At 42.2% G+C, this 27,555-nt stretch overlaps 1 protein-coding gene and 1 non-coding gene across 3 annotated transcripts in view; both read right to left on the bottom strand.

Annotated features, from left to right (window-relative positions):
* Positions 1 to 27,555, bottom strand: part of TMEM117 (transmembrane protein 117) — a 304,918-nt gene that overhangs the window by 148,918 nt on the left and 128,445 nt on the right. For both annotated transcript variants that reach the window (XM_068170301.1, XM_068170303.1), the window contains exon 4: positions 15,177 to 15,276. In XM_068170301.1, coding sequence (XP_068026402.1) covers positions 15,177 to 15,276 — 100 coding nt within the window. The remainder of the gene's footprint in view (positions 1 to 15,176; positions 15,277 to 27,555) is intronic.
* TRNAM-CAU (transfer RNA methionine (anticodon CAU)) lies at positions 14,150 to 14,230 on the bottom strand. The gene has a single exon. It is a non-coding gene; the product is annotated as a tRNA-Met (tRNA).

The raw sequence follows: 27,555 nt of genomic DNA, 5'->3' as shown, positions 1-27,555 counted from the left end.
TTTCTCCACTTTAGGCTCAGCTTTACTATCATCTTCCACATATGCAGTGTGGCGCTAGTTATTTAACTTACAAGTCAGGAACCTTCTCTCAGTTTGATGCAGGGTGGATCAAAAGAAAATTTCTCACATCATATTACAACAAAACTATACACTGCACAGTAACACACAGGAAAAGTAACTATGTGCTGTATTTACACAAGCACTTGCTTAATGGCTCTTCTGATATATTGTTCTGATCTTCCTCATCTGTAGATTGAGTTGACCTACAGCTACACGGGATACCATCGTTAAGGTACTGTGGCTGTTGCAACAATAACTTTGTCTGATTCTCAGGCATTATTCAACACAGATGAACCACAGAATCACAGATTGTTAGGGGTTGGAAGTGACCTCCAGAGAAGGGCAACAAGGTTGGTGAGAGGCCTTGAACACAAGCCCTATGAGGAGAGGCTGAGGGAGCTGGGATTGTTTAGCCTGGAGAAGAGGAGGCTCAAGGGTGACCTCATTGCCCTCTACAACTACCTGAAAGGTGGCTGTAGCCAGGAAGGGGTTGGTCTCTTCTCCCAGGCAACCAGCACCAGAACAAGGGGGGACAGTCTCAAGCTGTGCCAGGGGAAGTTTAGACTCCAGGTGAGCAGAAGGTTCTTCACCGAGTGAGTTGTTCATCATTGGAACGGGCTGCCCAGGGAGGTGGTGGAGTCACCATCTCTGGACGCATTCAAGAGGGGATTGGACGTGGCAGTTGGTGCCATGGTCTAGTCATGGGGTCTGTGTTGATAGGTTGGACTCGATGATCCTTGAGGTCTCTTCCAACCTTAGTTATACTGTGATACTGTGATACTGTGACCATCAAGTCCAACTCTGCTTCCAAAGCAGGATCACCTAGGGCAGGCCACACAGGAATTCATCCAGGCCGGTTTTGAAAGTCTCCAGAGAAGGAGACTCCACAACTTCTCTAGGCAGAGAAGTGTTCCATAACTCTCACTATAAAGAAGTGTCTCCTCATGCTGAGGTGGAATCTCCTGTCTTCTAGCTTGAGCCAGTTGTTCCTTGTCCTATCACTGGGCACCATGGAAAAAAGACTGGCACTTTCATCTTGACACCCACCCCTCAGATAGCTATAGATGACACACAATATAACTCTATATAATTTTATTATATTATATAGAATGTCATTATAATAGAATCTTATAATAGAATAAGATATAGCTGTTGATATTATATAGAATGATATTCTGGTAACTTGGACATATAAACCAGTTCTTTCTGGCCATAGTGCACATATATTTCCTCTACAAAACAGAATGAGAGATTAAATCCAGACAATAGGAATTTATCCTCTATTTCATCTGTGATGATTACAGTCTAGGGAATGTGAAATGAGAAGTGTAAAAAGAGAAGTCTATACAGAAGGAGAACACACACTAGCTGCATCTGCAGCTTCCAATCTCATAATGAAGTTTCTCAGCTGAGTACCCATACCTCAAAATAATGCAGTTTAAGAGTAGCAATAGTCTATTCTTTCTTAGTTTCCCAGTTTCAACCATGCTCTCCCTTGTGGAGAAATACAGATTTTATACATAGTTCTGCTAGACAAGAGTGCCATAATATGCTTTTCATAAAAAAACAACCTTCTCTCCTCTTTTCCCTTTACAGACTTCCTAATAGTTCATCCTACAGATCCTGAAGGAGTTCAGATTTAAAGAAATGCTTTGCTGTGTACCACTGCCATCTGCTGCTAATCTCTCCCTGTGGATAGAGAAGGTCTTATTGTATATTATATATTTAATCCACTAAAGATCTTCAGCTGAATTTGCATGGTCAATTCAATACTCCTTTTGCAATACTTAGCAAGCAACCTCTTCCTGTTCTGTTACAGAGTTTCTTATTACGCAGCTTGGCAGATTTACTCAGATAATGGCTTCAGTTTCAGTTCCAGCAAGAAAATTCTTTTCTTCTGTCAGTCAGTGAAAAAGATTTGTGCTTGCAATCTCATACAGAACCAGACTTGTTCCAGGGAGGAAATGTCCATCTTACAGATTCTAAGAGTTTACCATCTGTACTCAAAGATCTTCAGTAAGAACATGTTATTTCTAGAGTCCCACTTCTGCAGCACTTCTGACACCCACTCATTCACACTGATTCTAAGGACTACATCATGTCAGAATGTAGAACTGCTGCATAGTTACTTTAGTATATATGGCACTCTGGCTTGTGCTTCTAAATACATGCAACCAGGATCTGCTGCATAAAAACTATCAAGAAGCAAATACAGTTCTGCATAAAAACCAGCAAAAGACGTTATGATGAAGAGGTAAAGAAAATATTGACCCCCTAAGTCTTGAAGCTACCAATTGGATATGATTTGAGGTGCAGAAAAATGTATCTTCTTCCTTACACCTTGTCTTTTGAAAAAGATGGAGCCATATCTTTCATCTACAAGATCTGGAGAACAGAATAGCTCCCATTAATATTTGACATGATCCTTCATGCATTTTTAAATCACCCCAGAACACTGGAAGTTTCAGAATAGTTACCACTGTTCTGGAATTGAAAGAACTTTATTGTCAGAATATGCATTGGGAAGTCTGCTGTGCACACTCAGGCTCCTTTTCCAAGGTGCCATGGATTTTCTGACCACGTTTGCAGAATTCTTACCTGCCTGATGAGTCTATTTGTTTCATTACTTAGCTTTTAAGGGGGGTGGGGGTGGAGGATATAAGCAAGTACTACAGCAATTAAGCAAGAAACAGACTTTCTGTGTTACCAGCTACAGTGCATTAACCCACAGAATCTCACCATGCCCCAAATTATCCAAGAAGTCCTCACAAAAGATAGATCTGGTTTCAGTTTTAGAATAATAATTAAATAAAACCAAAACATAGTAAATGTAATTAAAAAAAAAAAAAAGAGAAGAGATTTTGTTATACTTCTCCAACTAGACCCAGTTCAGAAGAAATACAGTGTGAGTCAGGGCGTTCAACACAAAACTTGTAGCATCTAAACAGTAAACAGCTGTTTCACTTTCCTGAGCCTCCTCCATTCTGTCTATGCTCCTCTTACCTCAAGCCAGTTTAGAACAGATACACCATGCTCCTCCCTGACTTACTTTTCACCTCTGTCCCTTCCCAGGAGGAAACCCTTTTCCATGCTTTCATCATGCAAGGCTCAGCTACGCATCTGGCACAAGCAAGCTCTGTATTGGTGATCACTGACAGTAGCTGTGGCTCTAGTTGTTGAAGGCTTCATGGAAAATGTCTCTCTCCATCCTTTTACTTCCTGTCTTTTCCAGTCTCTCCCAACGAGTCTATGAGGGCACTGCATTAATTTTCACTGTGAGCATCTCACACTGATCAGAATCTCTCTAGATGGCATGAAACAGCTCTGTTCTTGTGGTAAGACCATTTATCATCAATTCCACTGTCTGGTCCATAAGCAAAAGTCCTGATATTACTTTTTGAGGTAGGGAAACGGTACATAAACATGAGTCCAAGGTCACAAAAATGTATGTATGAGTCACAAGAACTCCTGCAAATACTTTTGCTTGTCATAGAAAGCTGTCAATGGCTCCTTTGGAGAATATCTAGTACAAATTTTGAGGCACAACTTTGGGGCTTCCCACTCTTGCTCTTAAACACTGAGGTAGAGCTTTTTGTGTCCTTCTTCAGAAGAAAATCCTGAAGCTGATAGATATACCAAGCACATGTTATAAAGACCAGGACATGGTTATCAACAAAGAAACCTGCTGTGACAGTGAGTTGAAGAAATTCACCAGCTGGGAAACAGACAGGGATGAAGTAACACCTCTGGCAATGCCTGGTCAGAATTCAAATGACAAGGTAACAGGGGAATACAAAAAAAGATCAGGCTTGAAAAGGCAGATAATTATAATCTATAGAGCATATGAACAGATGGCTACAGTGTCAATCAATGAATAAGTAATAGTGCAATATGACTTGATGGGATGATTGGATGAACTCAGATGACACCAGGCATACTCCACCTTATATAACCTAGTACCAGTCAAGAAGCAGGGCAGCATGTGAGCACATTCGTGCCCTACAAAATGGAAACAGGGAATTAGCAGCTCTTACAGTTGGATGTATGAACAGCCATAGAATTTACATGTGGATTTTCACTTGGAGATAGAACTACTAGCTTCAGAATGGCTCTGCAACTGGACCAGCCCTTACAAAGAAGAAATAAATACAGAACAACAAATAATGAAAAGGGGCGAATGGTATTGTGATGCTTCTCCGAATGGAAAGAAACACGTTGCCACCGATGATGCTGTTAGTCACATTTCTGTGTAGTCTGGCAAGTTGAGTTTAGTAACATGTCACCCATTTTGCTTCTTCCACTTCATGCTTCATAGTTTAATTTCATTCCCACCACTGAAGAACAGCAGAGTTGTTAGCTATACAGTATTTCAGATGCCACTGCAAATTCAATTACAGTTTTATTTTGTCATTTGATATGTCAGTGGAATAGAAGCAATCAAGAAGATTGACTTTGATCATAATCTGAATTGTCATCTCCAGTTCTTGACAGAGGCAGGAGTTAGAAAAGGTGTCAGTCATTCAAGACTCCTGACTCTCCAAAATGCCTTGGAATGTGCATCAAAATGGTGGATTCCTTGTTGATTGCAAATAAAACAACGTATTGTGTTTGCTGAATAGAACGTCCTGAATGGAAGAATTATGATTGTGGATATTCTTTTAGTTAAAAAGTTCCACACCAAATCCCAGAGACTTCTTTATTCTTAATGATGATGTTCTATTTTCTTTCAGCATATTTTTTTTTTACTGGTGTCCTTCCCTCTGCTAAATATTTCATTTTTCAGTCACATTAGTATTTTATTTTCTGTCTGAACTGCAATAGTTTGGTGTGCCTGCTGCGGTCAGCTACAGGATAGCATTTGCAGCCTCAAGGTTGCTCACTTTTTCTGAGCATGCCATAACAACACATATGCATTATGAGATGAAATAAGGAGGTAAATCAACCTACTTTCTGCACAGTGGCAACAAACGAGAAGGCTCCGAGGTGACCTAATTGTGGCCTTCCAGTATCTGAAGGGGGCCTACAGGAAGGCTGGGGAGGGACTTCTCAAGATCTCAGGTAGTGATAGGACTAGGGGGAATGGAATGAAGCTGGAGGTGGGGAGATTCAGGCTAGATGTGAGGAAGAGGTTCTTCCCCAGGAGAGTGGTGAAACCCTGGAATGGGTTGTCCAGGGAGGTGGTCGAGGCCCCATCCCTGGAGGTGTTTAAGAGCAGGCTGGATGAGGCTCTGTCCAGCCTGATGTAGTGTGGGGTGTCCCTGCCCATGGCAGGGGATTTGGAACTAGATGATCCTTGTGGTCCCTTCCAACCCTGAATGAAACTATGAAACTATGAAACTATGAGATGAAATAAGGAGGTAAATCAACCTACTTTCTGCACAGTGGCAACAAACTCTTCATTCCTCTAGGATGTCAGCATAGATGGTTATGTCTCAGAGCAAATGAGGACAAGAGTAATCTTTCTTAATGGACACAAGGGAAGCACTTCAAAAGTATTCAAGAGCTTGTTCTCCTATTCTAAAAATAAATGCCATTTTTCAGAATCACAATGGCAAGAATCAAAAGTAAATATTTCCAAACACTGTTGAAACCCTTGCCAATAGCTTGGAAACCATAAAGAAAAAAAAAAGAAGTTTCAATAACAATAAGTAATCACCTAATCTTAATACAACAATGAATAAACAAGAGAGCAGACAGAGCATAATTTACAGGCACCAGGTATCTACCAGAAGGTAATGACAGGTTTATTGAAGTGTAACACATGTGCCACATTACTTCACCCCACACTGTACAGCATTAATATACTGACCAGTATTAATATACTGACAACTTTAATATACTGATAAGTTTAATACACTGACAAGATTAACTGACTGACCATTATGCTTCAAATTTATAGGGAAAGACTACACCAGCATTTACAAGGTCAAGATGAAGAGCTAATCAAGTATACATTTGGAGCAGTTGAACGCTTCTGTTCCAAACTACAATTAGATTGTCTCTATGGCCTGTGCAGCAGGAAAGGCAATAAATAAAATAAAAATAGATGTTTCTCTGCAAGAAGGTCAAGATGGGTCCAGAGCTCTTGGCAGCCTGATCTAGTTGAGGATGCCCCTGCTTACTGCAGAGGGGGTTGGACTAGATGACCTTCGGACTTCCCTTCCAACCCAGACCATCCTATCATTCTATGATTCCAAGAATGACTTTATCAGACACTGCTTCCTGTGTCCAGAACTATAATTTTACAAATTCCACACGCTATGAAAATAACCAAAACTTATTAAAACTATCTTTGTTCAGCCTAAAAGTACCACAGAGAATATCAGTTTTCAGGAAGGAGAATTTATGCATTCATGGTTGACGTTCTCTGAAATATGTTATCCATCCACATATTCAGAATATGGGTCCTACCACAAGCAGAGACATTTCTGTCTTCAGGGTAATATTGACAGCCATGTTCAGGCTCTGTTGACCCTTCTGCTTTCTGCAACAACATACAAACCAAAATATACCCACCCTTTTTTTTTTTTTGTTCATCTGCAAAATGGTTCCCAGGCCATATAAAAAAGGGGTGTTGAGGGAAAAGGACTGAGAAAATTATGAGCCACCAGTGCGCGCTTGCAGCCCAGACAGCCAACTGTATCCTGGGTTGCATCAAGAGAAGTGTGGCCAGCAGGTTGAGAGAGGTGGTTCTCCCCCTTTAGATCACTTTCCTGAGACCCCACCTGGAGTATTGCGTCCAGTTCTGGAACCCCTACTACAAGAAAGATATGGACATGCTGGAATGTGTCCAGAGAAGTGCCATGAGGATGATCAGAGGGCTGGAGCACCTCTCCTATGAAGACAGGCTGAGAGAGTTGAGGTTGTTCAGTCTGGAGAAGAGAAGGCTCTGAGGAGATCTTATTGTCGCCTTCCAGTATCTGAAGAAGGCCTACAAAAAAGCTGGGGAGGGACATTTTAGGATGTCAGGTAGTGATAAGAGTAGGGGAAATGGATCAAATCTAGAGGAGGGGAGATTTAGATAAGACGTTAAGTAGTTCTTCACTATAAGGGTGGTGAGACACTGGAGCAGGTTGCCCAGGGAGGTGGTGGAAGCCTCATCCCTGGAAGTTTTTAGGGCCAGGCTGGATGTGGCTCAGAGCGACCTGATATGAGGTGTGAGGTTGGAACTAGATGATCCTTGAGGTCCCTTTCAACCCTGACAATTCTATGATTCTATAAAATTAATGAAAATGGAGTGAAATGAACATACAAAGTTTAAGCTGTCTTTCATCAATAAGCTACATGGCTTATTGATGGCTCCATAGTGTTCCATGCATTCAACAGTTGTGAGCTGGAAATTTTTGTCTCTCATGGAAACAGCAATTTCAGGGTCACCCAACACTGTGTGAGTATCTCTAATGACAGTAGCAAACCTTGAAGCTGTGAAAGGAGTGCTAAGTGGCTGGCTCTGTAAACATCAGGACTGGGGATATTTCAGAATAGGACTACTGAATGGGGTCAAGAAAACACATGGATAAAGGTGATGTGGTTGAAATAGCCTAACCTGAATTTTCTAAAAGGCTTTTGAAAAATCCCTCATCTAAGGCTTCTATTGAAACCCAACAGTTAGAGCTTCAGGGAAAGTCTTTATGTTGATAAATAACTGGTTAAAGACAGGGAACAGAAGGTAAGTAGGTTAGCCAGACAGCTCTCGCAATGGAGGGAGGTCATTAGCAGCGTTCCACAGGGATTTGTGCAGGGGATGCAGTCATTCATCATACCCCTAAGCAACCTGGTAAAATAGGTGAGCAGTGAGGTGAGGCTTTATAAATGATATAAAGTTATGCACAGTAATAAGGATGATGGCTTGCTGACTATGAAGAATTGAGAAAGGTGCTTACGGAAGTAAGTCCCTGGCAATAAAATGGCAAATGAAATTCTTTGTAGATGAATGTAAAATGATGTATAGGGGGCAAAACAATTCTAGGATCATAAATTGTTATGAAGTGATTTGCCCTCAGCTGACTGTTAAAGGAGTAAGATCTTGAGGTTATGATAATACAGTACCATGAAAACATGCTCCTCCTGCTCTACATTGTCAGTGCCTCCCCACAAAGAATGCTAAGAACAATTAGGAAAGGTATAGAAAATAGGGAACCTCATTCTATCACTGTAAAACCCATCATTCATTCACTACTTGAACACTGTTGGCAGTTGTGATCCCCCCATGTAGAAGGACATAGCAAAACTGGAGAATTTGCAAAGAATGGCGGCAAAGATAATCAAGCCATGGAACAGCTTGTGCTTGAGGGACAACTTACCAGGTTAGAGATCATCAGCCTGAAGAAGAGATAAATTAGAGTAACTATGATATACATCTACCAAATCATAAACATTAGGGAGGAAGTGTACAGGGATGAAGCGTTTGTCTCCTCAATAAAGAACTAAAGGCATCAAATGCAGTTAGTAGGAAACAAGGTAAACATTCCTTATACAGTAGCCTCTGGAACTTGCTACCAATAAATTCTGGGGATTCTAAGAAACATACTTGGTCTAGAGGTGAGATTGGGCAAGAATGGGAAGAGACATCCATCAAGAACTATAAAACACAAGATTGCAGTTGGAGAGAGTATTAGAGGACATTTCCATACAGGACTGCCTTGTTATAGTATCATAGTATCATAGTATCATTCAGGGTTGGAAGGGACCACAAGGATCATCTAGTTCCAACCCCCCTGCCATGGCCAGGGACACCCCACACTAGGTCAGGCTGGCCAGAGCCTCCAGGGACGGGGCCTCGACCACCTCCCTGGACAACCCATTCCAGGGTTTCACCTCTCTCATGGTGAAGAACCTCCTCCTCATATCCAGCCTGAATCTCCCCACCTGTTCATAACAGTCCTGGTAGGCTTCTACTCATAGTCACAGTTTGAGGCAGGACACTAAGTTGGATGGATTTTTGGTGCTAAATTCTTACAGATGTAGCCTGAGGTCTAACACAATGCACATGACAGAATGAAGTTCTGGGTTAGCAGTCTGCAGATTTACTGTGTGCTTGGACAGCAGTAGTCATTCACTTAAACCTGTCTACTATTGTTAATAACAGCAAGGACCACATGAGCAGGCCTCAGTCTGACAGTGTCCTTTATGAACCAGCCACATGCCCCCTGCTAGCTACCCAATAACCAATCATGTAAGATATGCCAGTTTCATAAAATGGGAAAATAGAGAAACCTCCCTCACCAGAGGATGAAGATTTGGAAAAAATGCCTAGTAGAGGAACGTGAATCAGAAAACAACAAAAAGTTATTTCTTTCACAACTAGCAAAGCCAGAACAAATAATGATGTGAGATTTCTCCTCTAGAATTGTAAGATTGAAATGCTAGTTGTTTGGCTGGGTAAGTACATTTTCTGGGGCTTTGTCAGCTAACACTGAAAATCTCACAGAACAGAAAATCCTGCTCACAGAAGAACTTTATTAAGGGCAGCAGCATTCTACTACAAGTTATATGTTGTGATGCGTAGGCATGATCACCTAATGACATGACTCTTTCACCTGAGAAACTTCACAGAATCCCAGTCAACTTGTGTGTATCAGGGACATTAATCCAGTTCCATGCATGAGGAAAGCTAGGTGTGGATTCATAACTCAGTAATAACCTTTTAAAATCCCATACTATGTCCTGGGGAGAAGTCTTATGCAGAAGGTCTCTACCTCCAAATCCATCCACCCAAGTGGATAAGAAGTGCCTGTGTCAGTCCTGGATAATGGGTCAGTGGAACAAGTGGTGACCTACTAATTCAGACTATTCTGGGAATATAGTTTTCTGTCTTCCTTTCAATCTCTCTGTTAAAGTGATAAAAGACAGAAATGGTCCTGGCATTCTTCACAGGCCTTCACAAGTGAGGGAAGAGTCAAACTGAAGTCAAATGAAGGTGTCACAAATAACAGCCATGAGTTATGACAACGATTCACCTTGCACTCTAAGACGTTGTGCCGAGTACTGTGCTAAAGCATAGTGCTGAGGGAAGTCTTGGCTTCTCCTTGTTAGAAAGGATATGCCAGTATAGATTTGGTGCATACCAGTTGGATGAATAATAAACTAAACCACCCCTTGGTTTTATCATTGTTTCTGATGACGTGTGCTCGGTGATCTCTCAAATGTTTTCAGTAGCCTCTAGCAATTAATGAGTCAAAAGAGAATCTCAATTAAATTCCCTTTCAGAAGGACGGTAAAAAGGAATAGGATCCCTTGTCAAATGAATCAGGCCCCAGAACATTCATAAAGATTAGTGCCAGCCTCTGGCTGCTGTAGACTGCTTTAGCTTTTGATAATATTAGCAAGAAAGGTCTAAGGAACATGTAACAAACTTACACTGTTTAGACTCACACACACATTGGACTTGCAGGCAGGGATATGTCTTTAATGTGAACTGCAAAGGCAGCTGGTAAGCAAATATCTCAATGTAGTGCAAGTATCATTCACAGTGCAGGGACAGTATGTAACCTTTGGAGATGCAAAACTCAATCACCCAGTGTGGTTTTGTACAATCTAAGAGCCAACAGTGGCTGGAAAGAAGGAGGAAAGCAGGCCATTTCACTTCCCCAGGAGGCTATAAAGAACAGAGGAGGCTCCAGTTGTACTCTGCCCTCTGTGTTAATGTTCAGCTCCATTTACTCAGGTCCACTTGAACATGCCTTACAACACATAATGGGGACTGTGCACCTTACAAGAACACAGCTGCAGAAGGTTGCTCAGTTTTACAGGGGGGTAGGAGGGCATCTGATGTGAATCATGAAAGATTCTGCCCTGAAAGCAGCTCCTTCCTCAGACTGCTCACTCTCCCAGAAGGTGACCATAATTGTGAGTTTATAGGCTTCTCTGGGTGGAATCCAACCTTTTTTTCAAAGCTATCCTACTGTGTCATATTCTGTGGTGGCTGCCTCAAAAGCACTCTTCAGAACAGAAAGTACATTCTGTGAGAGCAGAAGAGCATGTCAAAGCAGGTGCAGAACACAGTTCTATGACTTTAAAGAAGAAAAGGTGCATTGAAGCCATTCCCCTCTTCAGAGACTTATTTAGAACATCTCATACTTACTACAGATTTCAGCAAAGATGATTTCAGCAGTAGTTCCTGTCCAGAGGTACAAAGGAGAAGCTCCTATGCACCCATAGCATGGCCCTACTCTCATTACACACACTAAAAAGAATATTGCTGATTTTACTAGGAATTGAGTCAGACTGTGTCACCAAACTAGTCAGTGAGGTAACAAGTGATTGCTCAGTCTTAAAATGGAATCCATCTGTTCTGTTTTCTTTCTGCTTATTTCCAAAAATCCCAATTAAATAGGGAATAAGATCTTAATTTCACTATGAACTAAAGGCTGCATCCACTTCTTCTTCTTCTCCTTTGTAGACTAAGGATGACTGGCTTCTTCACAGAAACTTCTTAAACATTACTGCGTCCAGTTCTGGGCCCCTCAATTTAAGAAGGATACTGAGACACTTGAACGTGTCCGGAGAAGGGCAACAAGGCTGGGGAGAGGTCTTGAGCGCGAGCCCTGTGAGGAGAGGCTGAGGAGCTGGGGTTGTTTAGCCTGGAGAAGAGGAGGCTCAGGGGAGACCTTAGTGCTGTCTACAACTACCTGAAAGGAGGTTGTAGACAGGTGGGGCTTGGTCTCTTCTCCCAGGCAACCAGGACCAGAACAAGAGAACACAGTCTCAAACTGCACCAGGGGAAGTTGAGGTTTAAGGTGAGGAGGCAGTTCTTCACAGAAAGAGTTGTTTGCCATTGGAATGTGCTGCCCAGGGAGGTGGTAGAGTCACTGTCCCTGGAGGTGTTCAAAACAGGATTGGACATGGCACTTGAAGCCATGGTTTAGTCGGTCATGAGGTGTTGGGTGATAGGTTGGACTTGATGATCTCTGAGGTCTTTTCCAACCTTATTGATTCTATGACAGAAAATATGAGCGCTGCAGCAAATGGGGAGATGTGGCACTGTCTGCTCTTCCTGAAAGCTAACAGAACCAGCTGAGCTCATAAACAGCCTCTCCTTTCCAAACTGCCTGTGGTATTTCTTACAGTCGCTCTCCCAGTCTTGTCTCCATCTACCATTGGAATGTACTGTGGCACAATCCAGTTATGCCTCCATTGCTGAAAAGACCTGAGGGTTTTGAGTGCATGGAAAAGGATCAGAATTATCATGCCTCTTGAATTCAGTCATTTCCAGGCTTTATATAATGCGGCATGTAACTGTTTTTCCTAAGGTAATGAATAAACAAAAAACCCAACACACACACACACAGAAGAGGGACTGAATAAACTGAACACTGAATGCTGCCTATGATAATGTAACTTATATGCAGTCTGTCACTGGAGCTCTAAGTAGAATGTGTTTGATGAACATAACCTCTCTCTTAGCTTACGCATCATCTTTCCTTCCATAGTGGCATAAAGCTATAGAAACCCATAAAAAAGAAGTAGTGAAAAAATAAGTCAGGCTAAAGGTACTCTTTTTGTGATGTGTGATAAACATTCACCATCAGGCAATGTTCCATGTGTTAATGAATTCCTCTAAAATGATGTTGACGCTTTGGAGTAAATAGAGGTACCAACGAATCATTAGGGGGAAGAAAGAGATTAATTTAAACCAATTCTACAAGCTTACAGATAATAATAATAATAATAATAATAATAATAATAATAATAATAATAATAATAATAATAATGAACCAGGTTGGAAGAGACCTTCAAGATCATTGCATCCAACCCATCAACCAATCCAACCCACCTAAACAACTAAACCATGACACCAAACACCCCATCAAGTCTCCTCCTGAACACTTCCAATGATGGCGACTCCACCACCTCCCCAGGCAGCCCATTCCAATGGGCAATCACTCTCTCTGTATAGAACTTTTTCCTAACATCCAGTCTGAACCTCCCCTGGCACAGCCTGAGACTCTGTCCTCTTGTTCTGATACTGGCTGTCTGGGAGAAGAGACCATCATCGGCCTGTCTACAACCTCCCTTCGGGTAGTTGTAGAGAGCAAGAATAGAATAGAATAGAATAGAATAGAATAGAATAGAATAGAATAGAATAGAATAGAATAGAATAGAATAGAATAGAATAGAATAGAATAGAATAGAATAGAATAGACCAGGTTGGAAGAGACCTTCAAGATCATTGCGTCCAACCTATCATCCAACACTACCTAATCAACTAACCCATCTAACCAAGCACCCTGTCAAGTCTCCTCCTGAACACCTCCAGTGATGGCAACTCCACCACCTCCCCGGGCAGTCCATTCCAGTGGGCAATCACTCTCTCTGTGTAAAACTTCCTCCTCACCTCCTGCCTGAACTTCCCCTGGCGCAGCCTGAGACTGCGTCCTCTTGTTCTGGTGCTGGCTGCCTGGGAGAAGAGACCAAACTCTGCCTGCTTACAACCCCCCTTCAGGTAGCTGTAGAGAACAATAAGGTCACCCCTGAGTCTCCCCTTCTCCAGGCTAAGCAGCCCCAGCTCCCTCAGTTCCAAGCCCCTCACCAACTTCATTGCCCTTCTCTGGACTCGTTCCAGCAAGTCAACATCCTTCCTAAACTGAGGGGCCCAGAACTGGACACAATACTCGAGGTGTGGCCTAACCAGTGCTGTGTACAGGGGCAGAATGACCTCCCTGCTCCTGCTGGCCACACTGTTCTTAATGCAGGCCAGGATGCCATTGGCCCTCTTGGCTAGCTGGGCGCAGTGCAGGCTCATGTTCATCCTACCATCGACCAGCACCCCCAGGTCCCTCTGCCTGGCTGCTCTCCAGCCACTCTGACCCCAGCCTGTAGCACTGCATGGGGTTGTTGTGGCCAATGTGCAGAAGCCAGCACTTGGATGTGTTCAATCTCATGCCGTTGGACTCTGCCCATCTGTCCAGCCTGTCGAGGTCTCTCTGCAAAGCCTCTCTACCCTCTAGCAGATCAACTCCTGCCCCCAGCTTGGTGTCATCAGCAAATTTACTGATGATAGACTCAATGCCCTCATCCAGATCATCAATAAAGATGTTAAAGAGGATGGGGCCCAGCACTGATCCCTGGGAAAAGAGCTGCCCGCCTTTGCCCCGTGTGAGGATCGAACTCACGACCTTCAGATTATGAGACTGACGCGCTACCTACTGCACTAACGTCACCCCTGAGTCTCCTCTTCTCCAGGCTAAGCAGCCCCAGCTCCCTCAGCCTCTCCTCATAGGGCTTGTGTTCCAAACCCCTCACCAACTTTGTTGCCCTTTTCTGGACTCATTCCAGCAAGTCAACATCCTTCCTAAAATGAAGGGCCCAGAACTGGACACAGTACTCGAGGTCATGGACTTCTTTCCCCAATTTAAATGAATGTCACAGTCATAACTGTAAAAATTCTTGCTTACACTAATCATTAAAGCCTAATCTTACTTTAAAATAATAATAATTTAAAAAATTATCTTTGTATTACTTTGTGGTTTTCCTGAATAATAAATCTATCTGCATACTCTTCATTTTGTTCCCAGTTAGCTGGTAGTTTCTAGTTCTTTTTCACTAAGCTGTTCTTTTGTTGCCCATATTTCAGGAGGGACTCTATATAACAATTATACTCCAAGTGAAAACTTTATTCTTCTAAATCCTACATTAGAGACAAACTTACTCTGGTAAGTTTGACATCAAACGGACTACTTATAAATTCAGGGTTGTAACTGCTTCCTTACTCTCTTCTCCATCCATCTTTGTCTCATCTTTCAGTTGATTTTTCTTCTTTCTTAAAATCCTTTAAATTAGGCTTGTTTATCTCTAGCCATTATACTCACTCTTTCACCAAATAGCAAGTCATAATGTTACTTCCTAGCCAAGAAGGGCCACTGTGCTGTCCTCACAGAAGTCAATGGTAAAATTCCCACTCAGTATGAAGAAATGAAATATTGCTGGACTCTTCTGGACTCCCAGCTAATTAAATACCCTGTCATCATGCTGCTGTGCCTTTGCTAACTTTCTGCTTGTCTGGGTTGAAATACTTGAATACTTCAAGAAATTGTGGGTTTTTTTTCTTCTTCTGCCCTCTTTCCCTTGAAACCAACAAACATATTCCTTTTAAAACATAATATTATGTTTCTTACCATCCATGCTGTGACAAAATCTCCCATCCAAGTCCCAACTGCAGCTACCTTCATAAAATTTTCATTCCTGATGCCCATGAAGTCTGTTATAATGTATGCACTGTGGAAACAAGAATGCAGACTGTAAGCTATACACGTTTGCTTAATGCAGTTATAAAGAATTCGCTTTAAGTAACAAAATTTATGATTAGCTGTGCAAGTTTTCCCATTTCTTTCATGAACACTCTGTCTGCTAGATGTGAGTCTTGAAATAGAACTGAACCAAGATGGGTCAATTCCAATTAGAAACGGAAATGTGAATCTGGTTTTACAGCCCATGTCTCTACTGAAAGTGCTAAAATAATGCTGGGCAAAGACCTTAGGATTATGTAAAGCTTCTAGAAATATAAACTGTTATAAAAATTTTATGCTTTCCTTTGTACAAACAGAGTTGCAAAATGAAAGGCTGCATTGGTAGAAAAGGACCAAGAAGTGCTGGTTGACAGCTGGCTGAACATGAGCCAGCAGGGTGCTCAGGTGGCCAATGTCAACAATATCCTGGCCTGTATCAGGAATAGGGCAGCTAGCAGAAGTAGGGAAGTGATTGTCTCCCTGTACTTGGCACTGGTGAGGCCACTCCCTGAGTTCTGTGTTAAATTTTTGGGCTCATCACTACAGGAGGAACATTAAGTTGCAAGAGCATGTCCAGAGAAGGGCAACAAAGCTGGAGAGTAAGTCTTCCAAGGAACATCTGAGGAAACTAGGATCAATGCATCTGGAGAAAAGGAAGTTAAAGCTAAACATTATTGCCGTCTACAGCTCCCTGAAAGAAGGTTGTACTGAGGTGGGTCTCCTTAGCAACAGGCGCCAGAATGAGAGCAAATGGCCTCAAGTTACACCAAGAGAAATTTAGATTGGCTATTAGGAAAAATATTTTCTGAAAGAGGGCATTAGACCAGGCTCAGGCTGCCCTGGGAGGTGGTGAAGTCACCATCCTTGGAGGGTTCAAAATCAGTGTAGGCATGGCACTTTGGGACATGAAGGTGTCAGGTCTGTGGTTGGACTCAATGATCTTAGAGGTCTTTTCCAACCAAACCAATTCTGTGATGTTCAAAACTGGTGACTTTGCAAGATCTTTATGAAGAAAAATTAAAATTTTTAAGTTCTCTCTGAAAAGATAACTGAACCAGTTGACTTTCAGTCTGCTAGTTACACAACTACCTTTATTTTTAACACAGCAGGGCAAGCAAGCTTTGCAGAATTTCAGTGTGATGTCACTGTTTCTTCACAGTATCACAGTATCACAGTATAACTAAGGTTGGAAGAGACCTCGAGGATCATCGAGTCCAACCTATCAACACAGACCCCATGACTAGACCATGGCACCAAGTGCCACGTCCAATCTCCTCTTGAACACCTCCAGGGATGGTGACTCCACCACCTCCCTGGGCAGCCCATTCCAATGACGAACGACTCACTCGATGAGGAACTTTCTCCTCACCTCGAATCTAAACCTCCCTTGGCACAGCTTGAGACTGTGTCCCCTTGTTCTGGTGCTGGTTGCCTGGCAGAAGAGACCAACCCCTTCCTGGCTACAACCACCTTTCAGGTAGTTGTAGAGGGCAATGAGGTCACCCCTGAGCCTCCTCTTCTCCAGGCTAAACAATCCCAGTTCCCTCAGCCTCTCCTCATAGGGCTTGTGCTCAAGGCCTCTCACCAGCCTTGTTGCCCTTCTCTGGACATGTTCAAGTGTCTCAATGTCCTTCTTAAACTGAGGGGCCCAGAACTGGACACAGTACTCAAGGTGTGGCCTAACCAATGCAGAGTACAGGGGCACAATGACTTCCCTGCTCCTGCTGGCCACACTATTCCTAATGCAGGCCAGGATGCCATTGGCCCTCTTGGCCACCTGGGCACACTGCTGGCTCATATTCAGGCAGCTGTCGATCAGTACCCCGAGGTCCCTCTCTGTTTGGGAGCTCTCCAGCCACTCCGACCCCAGCCTGCACGGGATTGCCGTGGCCAAAGTGCAGCACTCAGCATTTGGACTTGTTGAATGCCATCCCATTGGACTCTGCCCATCTGTCCAGTCAGTCGAGGTCCCTCTGCAGAGCCTTTCTACCCTCTAACTGACTAACATCTGCCCCTAACTTCGTGTCATCTGCAAACTTGCTGATGACGGACTCAACCCCCTCATCCAGATCATCAATGATGATGTTAAAGAGTACAGGGCCCAGCACTGATCCCTGGGGGATGCCACTGGTGACTGGCTGCCAGCTGGATGTGGCACCACCACTCTCTGGGCTCGGCCCTCCAGCCAGTTCCTAACCCAGCACAGTGTAGTGGTCCAAGCCAAGAGCTGACAGCTTAGACAGCAGTTTGCTGTGGGGGGACGATGTACACAATGTATTTTCATAGGCATATTTTCCTTAAAGCCAAACGAAGTATTTCCATTCTGCTTAAATAATGCAACAGCCAGGATTTAAAACCTCACACAATAACTTGACCTCTACTTTAAAGTTCATCAAGATGATATGACAATAATGAAGGCAAAAGTTACTTCTGCTGGATTAAAAATCTTTGCAAAAACATCAGAGCATTTAATATATCCTTTGCTGAAAGACTTCAGTAGTGCTTAAGAAGAGATGACTGTTCTCGAGAGCTGACACCCTGAATAATGATAGCAATTATGTCTGAATTTCCCCAGTGACAGCTTTTTTTTCCAGGTAACCTATGAACTTTGTTTATATAATGTTATGCCTATGTAAGCATGTGCATAAGTGACCGACTTGCAAGTAACAACTTCCTGGAATATTGTGTTATCCACTATTCAAAGCTTTCCATTATTATGAGTGTTATAATGTCTAGGAGCTAAGAGATCATAGCCCTGTAACTGGATTCATGCAATCTCATCCCACCTTCTAGGGCAGTCCAATTAAAATCTAAACATCTGATCACAATAGATCTTGCAACCATAAATCCATGCACAGCACTGTTTAACTTCTTAGATAAGAGTTAGTATGTTCTTGAGTGGAAATATTAATGCCATTAAATAGTTTCATGACACATAAAACGGCATACCCCAATACCTGTTTTCACTACACACCTCATGGTTTTTCAGCTGATGTGTCACTAACAATAATACTATCCTTTTTTTTTAAAGTCTGCCTGTTCCAGTGCCCTGTCTCTGTGAGAGGGCAAGAGCAGCTATCTAGGGAAGACTGTGATAACAGGCAAGCACACCCCTCCCAGATGTATTCTGCCAGACTCTTTATAATTGGGGGAAAATTGGAATTCCTTTTTTTTCCTTCATTTAGGGTATGCCATTCTTGTAGCATCTCTGAATGACAAAAATTACCCAGTCTGCACTCCTTAAGAAGGTGTCTCACTAACAAATGAAGGTACAACAATGAATGTCAGTTGTAAGGACTGGCTCCCAAAAGCAAACTGGCTCTTTACCTTTTCCATCAGTGTGAAACACACACCAAAAAAAATCCCCACAGTTCTAACTTTTTTATTCTCATTTCTCATATGCATTATACATTCTCATATGCATTATACATGATTACAGGTGTACAGAAACTAAATGAACACACACTCAATGCACAACACTCAAAATGGGCCACATGGGTACCTTCTACAGCTCTGTCACATACAGTCGGCCTGCCACAGCCACCCGTGGCAAGCTAATGTACACAAGACCTATCCAAAAAGGCTCAGAGGTCACTGATCACTGAATGTAGGTATTAACAACAAGAGATATCAAACCAGACAGAAGCTATTTTTACAATGGAAATTGAAATTCCCCATGCACTCACTTGTTTTTACAAATGTTAAAAGAACCTGTAGGCTTATAGTAAGGCTGGATGAGCTGGATACAATGCTTAAACAGACAGAAAGGCCTCGAAAGCACCAGATCGCTTAACAGTTCTTTTCTTTTTTCTTTTGTAATTTGAAGCATGAACATTTAAAACATGAAAGCATCAGAGAAGCCCAGTATAAATTGTGCATCACAGTCTATAAGTAATTAATGCCTACATTACACATGTGAATCAACAAGACCTTCATCTACAGCTAAAACAGCATATAATTCCAAAGAAATTCTTAGGAAGATAATCTGTTCTGATTTTAAGTGCATTTACTGATTAAAAAACAGCTACAACATTTCAGAATAGAAACAGAACAGAATAGAATAGAATTAATTAACCAGGTTGGAAGAGATCTTTGAGATCATCGAGTCCAACCTACCATCAAACACTATCTAATCAACTAAACCATGGCCACAAGCACCCCATCCAGTCTCTTCTTAAACACCTCCAGTGATGGTGACTCCACCACCTCCCTGGGCAGAACATTCCAATAGCAAATCACTCTTTCTATGAAGAGCTTCTTCTTAACATCCAGCCTAAACTTCCCCTGGCACACCTTGAGGCTGTGTCCTCTTGTTCTGGTGCTGGTTGCCTGGGAGAAGAGACCAACACCCACCTGTCAACAACCTCCCCTCAGGTAGTTGTAGAGAGTAATAAGGTCTCCCCTGAGCCTCCTCTTCTCCAGGCTAAGCAATCCCAGCTCCCTCAGCCTCTCCTCATAGGGCTTGCGCTCCAAAACCCTCTCCAGCTTTGTTGCCCTTCTCTGGACATGTTCCAGCAACTCAATATCTTTCCTAAACTGAGGGGCCCAGAACTGGACACAGTATTCAAGGTGTGGCCTAACCAGTGCTGAGTACAGGGGCAGAATGACCTCCCTGCTCCTGCTGGCCACACTGTTCCTGATACAGGCCAGGATGCCCTTGGCCTTCTTGGCCACCTGGGCACACTGCAGGCTCATGTTCAGCCTACTATCAACCAGTATCCCTAGGTCCCTTTCTGCCTGGCCACTCTCCAGCCACTCTGACCCCAGCCTGTAGCACTGCATGGGGTTGTTGTGGCCAATGTGTAGAACCTGGCACTTGGATGTATTAAATCTCATGTCATTGGACTCTGTCCATCTGTCCAGCCTGTTGAGGTCCCTCTGCAGAGCTCTCCTACTCTCTAATAGATCAACCCCTGCCCCCAGCTTGGTGTCGTCTCCAAACTTACTGATGATGGACTCAATCCCCTTGTCCAGGTCATCGATAAAGATATTAAAGAGCATGGGGCCCAGCACTGATCCCTGGCAGACAGCACTAGTGACTGGCTGCCAGCTGGATGTGGCACCATTCACCACCACTCTCTGGAACGGGGATACTATTTTTAGTATCTTATTGAAAACAGTAATGAAATGCATTGCTATTTTAGTAACTATTTTATTGACTGTTAGCATTACCTCCTTTGTCTTTTATGCTCTTTGCAGCAATTTTTTCATTTCTAAACATAGAGAGGTTTTGGGGTTTGGTTCTTTTTTTAATATGGATTTTTGACTGCTAAAAATGAAAAAAAAAACCCTTCATTTTTAATTTCCAAGTTTTAGTTTAAATACAGCTGAGTGTAGATGACATTTTTAAAAAATGCCATGCCTGCCTGATGATGTTACCAGGATATACATTTCAACAGTACCAAAAGTAAAATGAATTCTATTGTGGGGAAATTGCCACTTTTCTTCTAGCTCTAGCTAGCAGTTTCCATTAATCAGTGACTCTGTTTCCTGGCTAGGACCCATGTCTGCACCTTGCAGAAGGGCTCATAGCTGCTGGCTTCCAGTTAACTGTCATGTTCAGTCCAGATTTTCTGTAGCTTGTCATCAGGCTTCTGTTCACTTTGCCATACCTGTATTCTATAGCTAGGCATATTCAAATTGCATGAATAGCACGACCTAAGAAAACACTGAGTGGAAAAACACAATGGTTAGATCTTGTAATAGAGTAAAACGCTCTTCAGAAATGGACAGCACATATCACAGTATCACAGTATCACAGTATAACTTAGGTTGGAAAGGACCTCGAGGATCATCGAGTCCAACCTATCAACACAGACCCCATGACTAGACCATGGCACCAAGTGCCACGTCCAATCTCCTCTTGAACACCTCCAGGGATGGTGACTCCACCACCTCCCTGGGCAACCCGTTCCAATGACGAATGACTCGCTTGGTGAAGAACTTCCTCCTCACCTCGAGTCTAAACCTCCCCTGGCGCAGCTTGAGACTCTGTCCTCTTGTTCTGGTGCTGGTTGCCTGGGAGAAGAGACCAAACCCTTCCTGGCTACAACCACCTTTCAGGTAGTTGTAGAGGGCAATGAGGTCACCCTTGAGCCTCCTCTTCTCCAGGCTAAACAATCCCAGCTCCCTCAGCCTCTCCTCATAGGGCTTGTGCTCAAGGCCTCTCACCAGCCTTGTTGCCCTTCTCTGGACACGTTCAAGTGTTTTGATGTCCTTCTTAAACTGAGGGGCCCAGAACTGGACACAGTACTCAAGATGCGGCCTAACCAAAGCAGAGTACAGGGGCACAATGACTTCCCTGCTCCTGCTGGCCACACTATTCCTAATGCAGTCCAGGATGCCATTGGCCCTCTTGGCCAACTGGGCACACTGCTGGCTCATATTCAGGCAGCTGTTGATCAGTACCCCCAGGTCCCTGTCTGTTTGGGAGCTCTCCAGCCACTCCGATCCCAGCCTGTAGCTCTACATGGGATTGCCGTGGCCAAAGTGCAGCACTCAGCACTTGGACTTGTTGAATGCCATCCCATTGGACCCTGCCCACCTGTCCAGTCGGTCGAGGTCCCAAATGTAAATAATTAAATAATTAAATGTAAATAATTAAAGGCTGAGAAGCCAATACTTGTGAATGTTATAGATAAAGGACAACTGGGATTTGAGACAAAGCCACTACTAACCTTTCACAGTAAAACTAAAAGCTGCAAAGCCAGGGAAATTGCTCTTTGCAGGACAAAGCCTATGGAAAGTAGACAACAACTTTACAGAACAGGACAAAAGACAGGACTCAAAAGACGAAAGAAACTTGAGACATGCAGTTCTAAAACAGAGTCCAAAAATCCCTCTTGTAAAGTGTTGTCTGTATCCATGTTGTTCTAAAAAGTAAGTCAATAAGAGATGTACAAACCCAATGTACTTTTCTGTATTTAGCAGCATAGAGTGGATAGAACAGGCAAAAAGGGAAGCAACAGCAATAGATTTCAAAGGAAGACAACAGAACATTTTCTCAAAGAAGGATGATTCTTAAGCAGACACCCAAATGACAAATAGTTTGAAAGGAAATGGAATGGTTTTAAACTTGGATAATGACATACAGGCCACCGTGGTGCTACCAGCATTGTTCTAGGCACTAGAAAAGAAGTTGTGGCTGAAATTCAATGCTGAGATGGTGCTTCCTTGACCACCACAGGAATCTAAAATGACCTGAATTCAGACACTTAAATTTAACTGTAAGACAGGAATCTAAACTCTCAATGGAGCCCAGTCAGAATTAGTAAACGCACATTTGTCTTTAAGCTACTGTAGATACGCTGGGTGAATGATTTGTTTGCCTTCTGCTACTGCAGGATGGCTGGTATGCCAAAACACTAGTTCACATATCAAAAGACATTGCTGAATTTATGTGACTAAATAATTCCAGATGTCATGACACATCCTGGTCTCCAGATGATAATCCAGATGATATCTGAATCTCTTTAAGGCCTATGACACATTTGACAACCCAGATGCACCTAGACTGAACTCTAGATCTCCACTGACTGCAACAAGAGTGTAAACAATTCACAGATGCTTTAGTTGCCTTTTAAGGCCATTTTAGTAACCTTGATACACTTTATCAACACTTCAACTGGCTCTTTTTACACTCTAGAGTATCTAAGGGACTGGGCTGACGCATAGCACACAGGACATGCTCCGTATAAAGTACAAGAACTGCACCCACAGAAGGTGGCTCTTCTGCACAGAACTGAAGGCTCTTCAAAAAGGATGGGAGGCCTAGATGTCATTTATATTGAGTGATAGAGTGATAAGAAGTCTGCACAAGTTCTGCAGTCTAAGTGATTTTCTTAGATGGTTTTATTATCTGTCATTCCCTTTAAGTAGCTGATCATCTGTGTGTAACTCAGCTTCCTTGGTGCATCTGACAAAGTGAAATGCCTTGACAATGGCCAACAAGTGACAGTATGGGAGTTCACACAGGCTGCAAGGATGTGTTTAGACAACACATGGCAAGATTCTGTTATTCTTTATTTAGCAGAAGCAAAGAGTGTCAGAATAACTGAAAACATACATAAAAGACTGTAGATATAGCTCCTGAACCACATTTCACTCCAAAATGACAGAATGTCAAAAAAGAAGCTCAGTAGCACTTTGCACAGGTGAAAAGCTATCCCTCTACTGCTAGCAACTTAAGTCTGAGCCACAGAGTACTGGAAGATGCACAGAAAGAACAAGACCTGCTGTCCTATAAATTGTGTAATGCATAGCTGCATACAAACAGTGTGGAGAACACAACAGCTAGTCATACAGACCCTTAGCATCCCCAGTGCATATTTTAGAGGTACAGATTAAACTTTTTATATGACACTGGAACAGAGGAAATTCAGAGGGAGACATTTTGCTTGACAAGATGTCAGAGGAAACAGTCACAAGAGGCTCACCAGGCACATTGCTGGTTGGCTTATTTACATATTTTTCTTCAGTCGGGCAACAGAACTGTGATACCAAAAAAACTCTGCTCCTCTGTTTACAGGCTTGAGGCCTGCCTAACTTTAGGGACTTGGCTTTTAAAGCTCCCAAGCCATTTAAAATTCTGCTGCCAGGCACGTACAGGAGCTGCTCATTCTACATAGGAATAAGCCATTTGGCTTCTAGATCACATGCTATACTGACTTGCATCCAGAAAGTGGTTATTCCTCCACTTGGTTTGCCTGTGGTGTTTCATTTATGAAGTGTTTTGCAAGCCTGTCGATAAGACAAGGCCCACTGAAAAATGCAGCAATTGCATTTCTGTCTCTTAACATAGAAGAGGTGCATGTATGTAACTTCCATGGTGAGGAACACGTAAGATCCAATCCCTAGTCCAAGGGACACTGATTTAACACCTTTCAGCATGAGCAGATCGTCTCTCACTGTCACTCTCATTGAGAAAAGATTATAAGATTATGACAAACACAAACTCCTGTTAGGATAGTAAGTTTTTTGCACATATCGCTTTTTAAGAGGATGAGAAATGTGTGTTTCAGTCTCACAGGCTAATACAATTCTCCAATTAATCCACAAGAGCTGGTACATTACATGCTTCATTTGATTCACTTCATTTGCCTATATACTATGTTATCAAATCAATTTTACAGTAAAAAAGGTCCAAAATGCTAGCACAGGTGTCCAAAGACATAAACAGGACAAGTGGCCTTGGGCATACCCATTTTGAGGGTTTAAAGAGGATTTTGATTCATCATACTCTAACACATTCTGCAGACACAGAAGTTTGCAGTCTCAGCCCTTACCATATGCATCCTAAGAAGGACAGCAAGTGCTGATTTTTAACAAGTTGCTAAAAGCCAAGATAAATTCTACACATGCACCTTGAAGAAAAATGTATGCTGAGAGTTTCTAAAATCACTAAAAATGTTGTCAATGGTATTCTGGTGCTTTTGTTGTTGTTTGTTTGCATTTAGTTGTGGTTGGGGTGTTTTTTTATTTCATTTAACTTAATGCTAAATGTATATTTGCTTATCTTACAACGCAGATAATTTGTTTGGCATGTGATATTTTAAAAGTAGCCACTAAAATTTGGAAATGATGTTAACAGTCTGTCAAATGCAGAACTCGCTTATCTGAAAATGCAGACAATTTGTTATGTGACTTTTAAAAGGTAGCCACTGAAATCTGAAAATAACATTAACAGAAAGTAAGGAATACAACATAGTACAGTTGTCAAGGTTAAGTTAGGTTAGTAACTTATCAGGAGGAAGGCACAGTAAAACCTTTTCTTTTAAATAAGAACTTGCTTTATTTTTAAACCTGTTGAGATACTAGCAAGAATAGCTTTGAACGACGCTGCACTTGTTGAACTCTTCAGAACGGGTCATTGTTTACACACATCCATTCTGGCTGCTGACATTTCAGTACAGCTAAGAAGGGATAAGGACAGATAGGCAGCAATATTCTCAGAATTGGTCCTTGCAATAAAAAAGCATTCCTTTTCAAAAAAAAAGAAAAAGAACTGCTCAAATTGTTGCCAGAATGTAAACAAAATTAAGTTATATAAATAGTTTTAATTATATAAACAAAACTAAATTATGTAGCTGGAACTTTACCACTTTGACCTAGTGTTTTGATAACATTTAAAACTTCCGTGAATTCCAGCAAAACTTTGTACTTTGTATTCGTTTCAGCTTTAGGGGTGGCAGGGAAGTTTAAATGCATCATTATAATCGTGCATAAACTAGTAACTGCAGTATAATTGCAACTCAGAAAGGGAAAATTACAACAGTTTGCAAGCAGTACAAATCACTGAAAGGACTCTGCTTGTAAGCAGCAGTCTGTAATGGGTTAAGACAAAGGTTAACCTGCCTGTTCCCCCCAACCCAGACACGACTGGAAAAGCAACACACGAAAACTCAGGGTTGAGATAAAGAGATAAGAGTTTACTGAATAAATGAGATAACATAAATGTGCAATTGCCTTAGCTAATAATCTAATTAATTTAATAATACAATGCATGACTGCCTGTGGTGGTTTGGTCCTGGCTTGGGGCCAAATGCCCACCAAAGCCACTCCACCACTCCCTTTCTTAGATGGACAGGTGAGAGGGCAAAGTATAACAAAAGCCAGATATAAGGTAGAAGCAATTTAATAATAATTATAAGCAAAGCAATAGACTGCATGGAAGTGAAAGCAGAGAGAGATGTTAACTTCTAGTTCCCATCAGCAGGCGGCGGTCAGTCATATATGAGAGTTACATAGAATAAACCAGATTGGAAGAGACCTTCAAGATCATCGTGTCCAACCCATCAACCAATCCAACCCACCTAAACAACTAACCCATGGCACCAAGCACCCCATATGTGTAATGGTTCCTCTGAAGGACAAACATCATGAATAGATATCCCCACACTTCCTTCTTTTGCTTCATTCTTATATCTGAGCTGATGGCATATGGCATGGAATACCCCTTTGGCCAGTTTGGTTCAGTTGGCTGGGCTGTGCCCCCTCCCAAGATCTTGCCCACTCCTCAGAATACTATTGGGGGAAGGGGGGAATGTTGGAAAAGCACAGCCTGGATGCTTGTTCAGCAGCAGCCAAAACATTGGTGTGTCATCAGCTATGGTACTGCAAAACAGAGCACTAGAAGGATGCTTTGAGGAGAATTAACTCCAGCTCAGCCAAAGCAAACACATTCCCTTATCTTAGCCTATTTGCAGAAGCAGCGCAGTGAAATACAGAAAAAAACCCAAACAAACAAAACAAACAAATCACAACAACAACAACAAAAAGCATAAAAGAAAACTGCAGCTACCCCGCTCCCGCTAGTCTTGCCACCATCCCTGTGGAAAAGCCAACACCCAAAAAGCCAGAACTCAGAAGCAGCAACCAGAACATGAAGCCTCCCATGTTACAACCTGAACTTCAAGCCCCATAATACTTTCCTCCAGCCAGTACTTTCATTTTTGAAGCTGCAGCATGGTATGAACAACAGCAGCAGACTCAACTCAACCCATGACACAGTCCAACTGGGAAGATGGAAGTACAAATATACTGTAGAAATTTCAGTAGAAACTTGTAAGTATCAGCAGATAATGCAACTTTAGGCATTAATTGTTCTTCAAGTTATTAAAGTTTCCAGAATCATTGATATACAGATTGTTTTAATAAATTGAAAGAAATTAAATGCCAGAAAGCTGCAAATATAATGCTGTAAGTTAATGAATTGGAACTGAGGGAACAATGAAATGCCAGAACAGAATCTCTGCCGATACATTCTCAGCAATAATAATGGAAAAGAATTTGAGCTAGCTCTGAAAAAGTTATACACTCATAATGTAAAATAAACTTGCAAAAAATTCTTCCATGTATGTTTAAAACAAAAATAATATATTATAAACAAAGTAATGTTTTCCCCCATTATTTAATTATAATATTTTAAGGCTTTATAAAGTTTAATACTATTTGAATTTCAAGGGGGTACTGTAGCGACAGAGAGAAGCAATGACCACGTGCCTTCTTTCAACACTCTTTTCAGGAGCCACTAACACCCTGCAGCTGAATGGCAAGTGGTTAAAGGACTGTCCTCTCAGCACTGCCCAGGGGTCTTCCAGTGTTTCACTGAACTGTGGAAGACATGGCAATAATCTATATTTTGTAACTAGTAAAGATGAGTTGCTTCACTACAGCAAATGCTGGACCTGTTGGAAGCTGTTGGGTGGAATTTGAATTTGAGAAGTATTTAGAAATACAGATGAATGTAGCCTGCGTATGTGTACTGGTT

This window comes from Melanerpes formicivorus, unplaced genomic scaffold (assembly GCF_026170545.1).
Source record: "Melanerpes formicivorus ecotype bairdi unplaced genomic scaffold, bMelFor1.0.p_v2 SCAF_3, whole genome shotgun sequence".
In the NCBI taxonomy this organism is placed as follows: Eukaryota; Metazoa; Chordata; class Aves; order Piciformes; family Picidae; genus Melanerpes; species Melanerpes formicivorus.
The sequence above is the reverse complement of the archived record's forward strand: the minus strand, read 5'-3'. Positions and strand labels throughout refer to the sequence as shown.